Source organism: Primulina eburnea, chromosome 13 (genome assembly GCF_022965805.1).
Source record: "Primulina eburnea isolate SZY01 chromosome 13, ASM2296580v1, whole genome shotgun sequence".
NCBI lineage: Eukaryota > Viridiplantae > Streptophyta > Magnoliopsida > Lamiales > Gesneriaceae > Primulina > Primulina eburnea.
The window spans coordinates 196551-206744 of NC_133113.1; the positions used below are offsets into that span (position 1 = coordinate 196551).

Here is a 10194-nt window from a genome sequence, read left to right on the forward strand (position 1 = left end):
AGTAAATGTAATAAGAGACACCTCATCATACAGATAATAAAGACAGAAAACACCAGCACCACTGCCTCTGTCGCCTTGCCAGCCACAATTCAGTACATTGCCAAAACTACTCACTGAAGATCAAAAGAAACTTTACCAAAAAATTTAAAAAAAGAAAAAGAAAGAAAGAATTTTCCCATGATAAACATTATGCTTCCATTACTACACACAGACGCCAAAAAGATTAACAAGAAATAATATGGATGTGCAGATATCCACTAGGAAACAACAGAGACTGATTCAATTGCATGTTCAATTGTTGGAAGAGTTTCACATTCTCCTAGTTCTTGGGGTTGCTCCTGAAGGATCCCAGAGCTTTAATGGCGGCAGCCCTCAGGATAAACTGGTGGTAAATCGCCGCTGCAAGGGCTCCCACGAACGGCCCAACCCAGAAAATCCACTGGTCATCCCAGATTTTTCCTTTATTGTAAATCACAGCAGCTCCAAAGCTCCTAGCAGGGTTAATACCAGTTCCAGTAATTGGAATTGTCGCCAAATGAACCATGAAAACCGCAAATCCAATAGGAAGTGGCGCCAAAACCTGCCCATAAGTGCATTTACTTCACGGATCGAATCTCAAGAAAAAATCAAGAAAAACTACAAAAATTAAAGTAATCAAGAAAACCCATGTGTGCATATGAATTATGAAAGAAACTCGTTGGAGCACGCAAGCAAGCTGCTGCATGTGCGTACCGGAACATGAGAATCACGGGCGCTGCGTTTGGGATCGGTGGCGGAGAAGACGGTGTAAACAAGCACAAAAGTGCCGATTATCTCAGCACCCAGTGCGGTGCCCTTGTTGTAACCAGGTTGCACGAAATTAGCGCCGCCTCCGAGTCTGTTGTAGAAACTCTTCATGAAGGCTTTTACCAAACCAACACCACAGATAGCACCCAAACACTGTGCCACCATGTACGCAACAGCTCTAACCAGGGACAGCTTCCTCGCCAAGAACAAACCCAACGTCACAGCCGGGTTGATGTGACCCCCTGAAAATTCTCAGATTAAGCCAAATTCTATAGATACATACAAGGAAAATCAAAATTCAACCTTTTTTTCTGTACCTGAGATGCCGGCAGTGCAGTAGACAAGGATGAATATCATCCCACCGAAGGCCCACGCAATTCCAAGGATACCCACGCCGTCACACTGGTCTGCATTATTTAGCTTTACGTGGCCGATGACGGTGGCGACACCAATATAGAGGAAGAGCAGGGTGGCGATGAACTCAGCTATGAGGGCTCTGTAGAAAGACCAGAGCCTGAGCTCCTTTAAACCGAATAGCGGCGGCGGCGGCGGATCCACGTAATCCTTCCCCGTCTGCTGCACCGGTGCTTCTTCAGTCACTTCTTTCGCCATTGTTTGAACTTTGCTAGAAGGAATTGAATTTAAATAGAATCATTTAGATAAGGAAAGGGTATTTATGGGAAAGTGCCTTTTTGGTGATTATTATTATTATATTAATTATATATTCAATTATCTATACAAGACATGAAATTTATGTTGGAATATATTCACTTCACTTTTGTGAATTGAATCGATGCACTTATCACAGATGAGTTGACGAAATTTTAATTCATGCAACATGTTTTATGAGTTACATTAAATTCATTTAATTGTTTAAGTCATGAAACTAGTGCATTGAATAAGAAAATATGTTGAAGCTATAAATATGTGTCTATCGATGTAAACAAGCTGAAATTAGTCGAACACCATCATGTCCGGTCTCAACTCGTTTGAGATATATAGACTCGAGTTATATTTTAGCTTTTATCATTAGGCTCGAGTTCGTCTTGGCTCGGCTCGTTTTAAAATTATGAAACCACAAGTAGCTCGAGCTTGGTTCGTTAATAGCTCGTTTATCTTGTTTAACAACTCTGACTCGAACTCGGCTCGTTAAGCACACTCGTTTTCAAGCTCCTTAAAAAATCTCATTTTCGAGTTCATTGAGCATTCTTACCCAAAAAATCAACTAATATATGAAAATTTTGAATGGTGGGTTTTTCGTTTTATTGCATTTATGTGTCACCTCTTTCACTACAACTTTAATGTGAGAACAAATAAATAATATATATTGCTAAATTCACGGCCAATAAATTATCCCAACAAAATGGTTAAGCTTGAACTCACAATCTAACGAGCCAAATACCATTAATTTCGTTATCGGTTCAATAAAATCGTCGAACTCAAAATCAAACTCGAGTTCGGCTTGATAAGATTAAAAAACGATCTCTAACGAACTTTTTACCGACCCGAGCTCCAAGCAGTCGCAAGCGACTTAATTCTTTTACATCCATGTATGTGTCCAATTTTATTAGGAAAAACACTCCAAAAAATTAATTAAACTAAAAGTATTCATTCTTGCTTTCTGGTCTTTCTCAGTTTTATAGCTTTCAAAGAGTAATTACGATAAATCATACTTTCTGTTCGTCGGAGTAGCATTTTGTGTTTATTTGCTACTGGTATTGTCGTCGTATCCTGAGAAACAGACGTCTATCCGATCCTCAAAGCAACATCGATGAGGGTGTGAATTTGTTTTAGAAAAAATATTTTTTCACAGGCCTCGATCACTTTCTTGTTCAACTCATCGAAGCGTACCACATACTTTTTTATTTTTATATATTCAATATATATTTCAATATGATTTATTCTTCCTTGTATATTAGCCAAAAATCTTAATACATATTAATTTCAAAAATATATATTAATGTATGCTTTGTGTTTCAGATATGACTACTGATTCAAACGATGTTGTTGTCACTCGCGCGTTTGCCACTGTTGTTTCTATACCATCAAATCATGGGGAAAAACCATAGAAATTCAATGGGGGTGGACTTCAAAATATAGTTGCAGGAAAAAATTTTCTACTTGAATACTCTGGATTTAGGTAGATTTCTCAATGAGGATGTTCTTAAACTCAATGAGGGTGAGAGAGGTGTTGAAGCCTTAAGTGTTGGGGAGATCACATCGAATCATTTTTATTTCCTATGCTAAAATTATGTTGTTGAGTTTAGGTTTACCACATGTGGGGTAAACCTCTTTTAACTATAAATTACCTTTTAAATAAGGTGTGTCTCGAAAGAAACAAAATAAAAGTTCATTTGATTTATAGAAATGAAGAACTTCTTCGAACCAATACTTGCAAGTATGGGGTGTCTTGCCAAAGTGGTTGTACCTGCGAGAATGGTAAAAATATTACAAAAATTATTGATGTCATTTTCATTAGATATGCACAAATTAGCATTGCCTATCGTTTTCTTATGCATGAATATCAAATATATGATATTAATAAGAATACAATAATAGAATCAAGAAATGAATCATTCTTTGAACATAAGTTTCACGCAAATCTAAGGAAGAATCAAGTTTCTTCTAAAATTTCATATGGATAATGAAACAAGAAAAAGTAGTTGATTATGATATTGAAATCATACGTATCAAGAAAGCTAAGGTAGAAAAATTCTTTGGTTCGGATTTTATTACTTTTATGTTATAAAGTGAACCTCAAAGTTTTAAAGAGGTGTGATGTGGGGACTCGGACGCTAATTCCAATTTTAATCATTTTTAGGAATTATTTAATCAATTATAATTAACAGGGTCTAAATTTTTTTTTTACAATACAAAGCGGAAACGTAATGTAATTTACTTCAAATTACATATTAAACATAAACATACGAATCTTGTGTTATCTACAAGAGTTCACTAGGTTCAGCTATATGTCAGTGTTGAATCCTAAGTTGCTTCGAAGCCGGATCTCCACGCTATCTAGTCCAGCCTCGTTCTCTTCTTGACCCTGATCCTATCCCACCTGTTGTACATGCACACATACAAATAAGACAACATCCGGATAACTCCGATGAGAATTACATTCTCGGTATAAATCATGTATACATGCAATAATATAATCAATATAAACGCATATAACAGACATTCATAACATGTATCCAAATCAGATTATAAATCCATATCAAGAATAAATCCTATTCTAAACATGTACCATCATCAGGAACATAAATCAACATGATTCAATATAAACGCTCAATCGTACTCGTGACTTCACGACTCAGACTAGACTCAATCCTAGTCTAGGGATCCCGTTTCCAGATGTTGGTATTCCTATATCGACCAACAGTAATAGAAAAGACTCTAGTTCTATTCACGTCGATATAACCACACATCTAGTGTCCAGTTCTATCCACGTCGATATAACCAAACATCTAATGCCCAAGGCCCGCGCATATGCACCGGAAGCTTTATCCGGAAATTGCTACTGGAGTGCTCGCGCATATGCGCGCCCCATCGTCGCGCATATGCGCGAGACTTACTGTCTCGTGCACACACCCACTGGCGCATATGCGCGCAAGGTTCTAGACATCCCGCGCATGTGCGCGCTTACACGCCGCGCATGTGCGCGAAAGATTCTGCCTACTTCGCGCATGTGTGCCCGTCCACGTCGCGCAAGTGCGCGAATGCACACCCTCGCACATGTGTTTCGCGTCTTTTCTCACCTTTTCCGGTCTAATCCGTTCCGTCGATAAACACATTTCAATTACCAATAGATTATAATAATTATCGTCAAATCATTTCAGATTACGACAATCAAATTCTCGGGCCTTACATGTGAATTCATCTGAAGAACCTCAATAAAAAGAGACCATTAATTCTGAAATTGAATCCATTTTGCATAAACATACTTTGGAATTAGTGAATCTTTCTTCTGGAAGCAAACTAATAAAATATTAATAGATTTTTAAAAAGAAAATGAAATCAGATTGAACAATTGATAATTATAAAGCTCGACTTGTAATAAAATATTATTGTCAATGAGAAAGGTTTGATTGCTTTGACATTTATTCTCTGATAATGAGAATAACCTCAAATCGAATTATACATGTGATTTTCTCTTTTTGGAATCTAGAAGTACACACAATGGATTTAAATTAGATTTTCTGAATGAATATTTAGAAAAGGAGATTTACATTGAATAACCCAAGAGATTTTATGAGGCTAAGCAAAAATATTAAGTCTAGTAGATTGGTAAAATCTATGTATTGCTTAAAACATGCACTAAATAAATTGCACGGAAAATTTGATAGAGTCATGATACAAAATGAATTCAAAGTTAATGAGTTTGACAAATGCATCTACATTATAGACATCGAAAATGGCTATGTTATTTTATGTGTTTACATAGATCTCGTACTTATAATTGGGAGCAATAACAAGATAGTTAAGTCCACTAAGAAGTTGTTGAACTCGATATTTGACATGAAGAACATGGACTTAGCTAATATGATTCTTGGAATTAAAATTCAAAAAACATTGAAAAAGAATGTTTTGAGCCAGAAGCATTATTTTGACAAAATTCTTGAGAAATTCAACAAAAATGTTTTTGTATTGGTTGAACTCCAATAAAGTTAATTCAACATCTCTCAAAGAATTAAGGTTAGAATGTGTCTCAATTAAAATACTTTCGGATCATTGAAAGTCTGATGTACTTAATGTGTTATACAAAGCAAGAGTGTCCTTAAATACATCAGCAATCTCACAAATTGCATTCCAATGGACTCCAATAGACTTAAATCAAATTCTCTCGAAGAATTGAGGTGAGAGTGTGACTCAATTATAATAATCTTGTATACTTGAAGTTTGATTTACTTAATGATTTGTGCAAGATCAGACATTGGCTATGCACTAAGAAAAATTGAGTAGATTCACAAATAATCCGAGAGTCGAACACTAGAAAAAATTTGTGAGAATGATGAGATGTTTAAGGTACACTCATGTCTATGGAATAAATAATACAATATATCATCCAGTTATTGAATGATACAGTGATCGGAACTGGATATTCAAGATGAAAGACTCAAATTCTACCATTGGATTTGTATATACACTAGAAGGTGCGGAAATTTCAAGAAAATCTTCTAATCAGAGTCTAATAGTCAGAAATACAATAGAATTTGAACTTATAGCCCTTGAAAATTGTGGTGAAGAGGCTGAGTGGTTGTCACTCCCCGTGCTCGAGGTTAGTCTACACCCGCATTATTTAACAACCACACAATTGAAAACAACGAGTGTCTTATATCAAAGTCTAACCAACCAGTTTATAAATCATAATCGACATTTTTTTCTATGTAAAAATTCCAAAACATAAATAAGGTCGTGGAAGCATCTTACAACTTGAGTTGAAATAAAAATTTATAAATAACTTAATTAAACTAAACTCCAAGGATCGTCTCTATCACCAGCCCCAAAAATTCTCTTGTTCCTCGTCCTTAACTTGTTCTTCAGGCTTATCTGGGGAGTGCAGAGTAAGAGGTGAGTGATATAGTCGTCTCTATCACTAGCCCCAAAAGTTATCTTGTTCCTCGTCCTTAACTTGTTCTTCAGGCTTATCTGGGGAGTGCAGAGTAAGAGGTGAGTGATATAGTCGTCATTCAGCAAGTGAATGTCATTTGATCATATACATAACAAATATTTATGATTCTCGAAAATAATATATTATATCATAGTATATTTAGTGTAACATATAACCTAGGCATAAACATGAGCACTGAAATTTATCTATTTTCCATGATTTACTTTTATCAGTTCCAAATTTTTACTCCTTTAAGAAAGAGAGGTCATAACAACAGTTATAATTCCGTCGTATAAGGGTCATAAAATTATCGTAATTTAGAATTTTCACCCATATATATTTGAATCATCACAATGCTAAAAATGTATAATAGTTTTTTATCGTTACCAAAAAGAAAGAAGCATGATTGAACAAAACTTTCAAAATCATCGAATAATAATCGAAATAATAATTTCAAAACAAGCTCACTTACCTTAATCTTTACAAGAAACATGAATAAATAATTAGTTTGGCTAGAAAATTACTGCCTAAATCCTAACAGCATTCGAACAGAACTTTTTCTTGAAAATATATATCTTCGAAAACTTGACAGCATTTGGGAGAAAAATTCTTGAAAATTTTAGAGAAATTCAGGTGATTTTCGAGAGTGGGTGCTTGGGTATTAATATAGGTTAATGAAAATTTTAACACAACTCGGTTGATATTTCTTCCATTATTTCGAGATTTTCTTCCATACATTTTGTCTTGCCATTAATTTGAAAATTTGATCATCAAGTTGAATGAATTTCGAAAATATTTTGTAAGGTCCAAAATGTGATATCGTAATCCAATTGTATACAAATCTAGGAAAAAGAAAAATGGTTAATTAAAAATTTTCTAATTGCATTAATTAGATGTGGTAGGCATGGTTACATGTTTAAAATATGATTTTCTATTAGAATACATAAAACTGTGTTTTCAAGGGTTATTCGAGACACGACCGAGGAGCGAAGACGGGAACCAGTAAAGGGAAAATATTTTTATTAAATAATTATTTTTTAAAATATTTAATATATGGCATATTTAATAGGTGATTTTCGACAATGGTTTCTTGAGAGGTTTTTACATGCCGAGTCTTATTTTAAACCGGTAATCGATTTTTGAAGAAAACAAGGACTTTTTGGAGGCTCAGTTAAATTTTCGAAAACTTTCCTAACAATATATTTTTCCTACATTCTAATGGACCTATTATACTAGGGTTATTGGGCTTAATTAGCTACCACATTATTTATATCAAAAGATTAAATTTCTAAAGCCTAAAACTCTTCATAACTCACGCATAAAGCATTAGAAACCTAGGGTTTCTCTCTACCACCCCACATGAACACACAACACATATTTAGAAGCAATTCACGTCAGTTTTAAAGAGGATAAACGTAAGAAGGATCTTCCCCGTCTTTTCGACAACGTTCCCTCGTGTCAAGGCTTGAATATTCGTGCATGAATCACGCAAATGAACGTCTTATTCCTTCTTTGCTTATCGTTCATGTGTGAATTTATATGTTTGCATGAAAAATATGATACCCTCTTATTTATTTCCATTTTTATGAAAACGGATGGAAAACCTTGATTTTCTTGCATGAAATTCATGATTATGATATGCACAAAGGGGCCGCTAGGTTAGGGCTATTATAATGGTCGATTTTCAAAGTTTTTAGGGACCCTTAGATGCATGTATAAGGGCTGGACAGGAAGGGAGAGGGGCTTCACGAATTATTGGTTCTTGAGGGCTAGGGCACGGTTTTGGGAAGGAGATAGAAAGAGGGCTGTGCGGGGTGCTTTCCAGGTGAAGGGCCGGGCTTGTGAGGGCCCTAGCCGTGAGCCATGGTCGTCCGCGGATGGTTGGGTGGTCCATGAATGGGAGGCACACGGCTAGGACCCAATCTAGCCATGCACGTGAGTTCTTCGAGCGAAGCATGCACGTCCTTGTGCATGGCTTGGTAGGCTGCAGGTCTAAGAGGGGTCGTAAGTGTTCGGTCTAGGTCCTAGATGGCTGGTTAGGGGATGTACACGTTGGTTAAGGGCTAGGGTCGAAGGAGCACATGGTTTGTGAGGGCTAGGTTTTGGACAAAGTGTGCAGAAAAATTCAGTAGCATTCTAAGCGATTCCGATGGTTCTAAATTGTTTTATATGAGCTGAAATGGTTGGTTAGTTGTTAGTAAGATATGGTCAATTGTTGCGTATTTTCACTACCGCAAGTATACGGTGTCAAGTTTTAGTACTGGTTTGAGTATAGATATCGATCCCACGAAGAGTAATTATTTAAAATTGTATACTAAGTACCATAATTGACATAGTTCAACTTTATTTAGAAAAATCAAAGAGTTGGTGTTTAATCAATTCAGAGAAAATAACAATTCTTGTAATTTAGCACGCAGTCGAATTTCAATGAGTAAATAAATATAGAGATATGATTTCATCTGGTTTCTCTATGCTAAATTAAAATTAATTAACATGTTATTAAATTGCATCGTGTTTACTAACCAAGAACTCGCAATTTTCCTATTTCCTTTTTCAAGTGTTAAATAGAATTGTATTACCTATTACCAATTTTATTATGTCTACTCAAAATCAAGCAACACGTAATAAATGCAACCAAGGTCCTCTTATGGATTCGTTAGAGTTATACGTCTTTTGCACGTTATAATTATCTAACGATGTTATTTCCCTGTCCTAATTTCAATCCCCTCTCTCGAGTGTTAGATCTTAATTATTTGATCAATCGAATTATGACCAGTAATTCAAAAGCATTAATGAAAAGAAATCACAAATAAACACGATGAATTAATTCATGAAAATTCAAAACATCAATAACATAGGTTCAACCAAGACTACATCAATCTCTAAAATATAAAATTAGTTCATAGCCGAATTTAAATCAATACAAAACCTGTTTGTAATCATTAAAAACGTAAAAGTAAATAACCGAATTAGGAACGTGTTTAGGAGAGATGAAAGCGTGTCTCCATGTCCGGATTTAGCGTCTTTTATCTCTGTTCTTCGCGTCCCGTGCTCCGTGCTCTGAATTTTACTCTCCTTTTCCCAATGATATGTCGTCTGCTCTAAAATATTTCAGAACCCCTTTCAAAGCTCACGTTGAAACCTATTTATTTCTGAGATTCACGCCGCGCGCATATGCGCGTCCAAGACTCGCGCATATGCTCGGGTGCTTCTGTGTATCGGCCTTCTTCTTGCGCGCATATGCGCTCCATTGCCTTCTGCCTGTGTCGCGCACGTGCGGGCCTTGAATGGCGCATATGCGCAAAACTCACTGCCATAGTCGCGCATGTGCGCGAAAATAAGTCGCGCATATGCGCGATGCACTGCCCTTAGCTCTTGCTTTGCTCACACTTCTTCTCTTAAGCGCCATTTTAGTTCATTTTCACGCTTATGTCGTAGTCGTACCTAAATTCCTGCAATCACACAAAAATAACAAAAAACGCAGTAATTCTGCCCAAGAAAACTAACAATCTATATGAAATTTTAAGGATAATTTAAGTGCACAAAATGCACTTATCAAACCCCCCAAACTTAAAGTTTGGCTAGTCTCGAGCAAAATAAAATAAAATATTAACTAAACTAGACTCAACACATCCTAAAGAAAATAACTGAACGAACAAGAATTGTGGAATAAAAGGATAACCACTAGCTTGAGAGATTACAGTCCCCATCATATTGAATCAAACACATGCCACATTACTCACAGTTCACGTGCGTGTGTGTTCTGCTATTCTCGTTTACCCACTCCAAATGCC

General features: G+C 36.0%; 1 protein-coding gene across 1 annotated transcript; it reads right to left on the reverse strand.

The window, feature by feature from the left end:
- Nucleotides 1–2: 2 nt before the first annotated feature.
- On the reverse strand, nucleotides 3–1416 carry LOC140810004 (probable aquaporin PIP2-8). The gene is made up of 3 exons (XM_073167793.1): nucleotides 1104–1416; nucleotides 733–1028; nucleotides 3–580 (listed from the first exon to the last, which is right to left on the reverse strand). Exons 1-3 carry the CDS (start codon nucleotides 1396–1398, stop codon nucleotides 320–322), a joined length of 852 nt encoding a protein of 283 aa, XP_073023894.1. The 5' UTR covers nucleotides 1399–1416; the 3' UTR covers nucleotides 3–319.
- Nucleotides 1417–10194: the final 8778 nt, after the last annotated feature.

Bases quoted from the DNA above. Each gene is read 5' to 3' on its own strand.
- LOC140810004 (XM_073167793.1), bottom strand. From the start codon at position 1,398: ATGGCGAAAGAAGTGACTGAAGAAGCACCGGTGCAGCAGACGGGGAAG. The intron at 1,029-1,103 runs GTACAGAAAAAA...GAGAATTTTCAG, and splicing joins CTGCACTGCCGGCATCTCAG to GGGGTCACATCAACCCGGCT. The intron at 581-732 runs GTACGCACATGC...ACTTATGGGCAG, and splicing joins CCCGTGATTCTCATGTTCCG to GTTTTGGCGCCACTTCCTAT.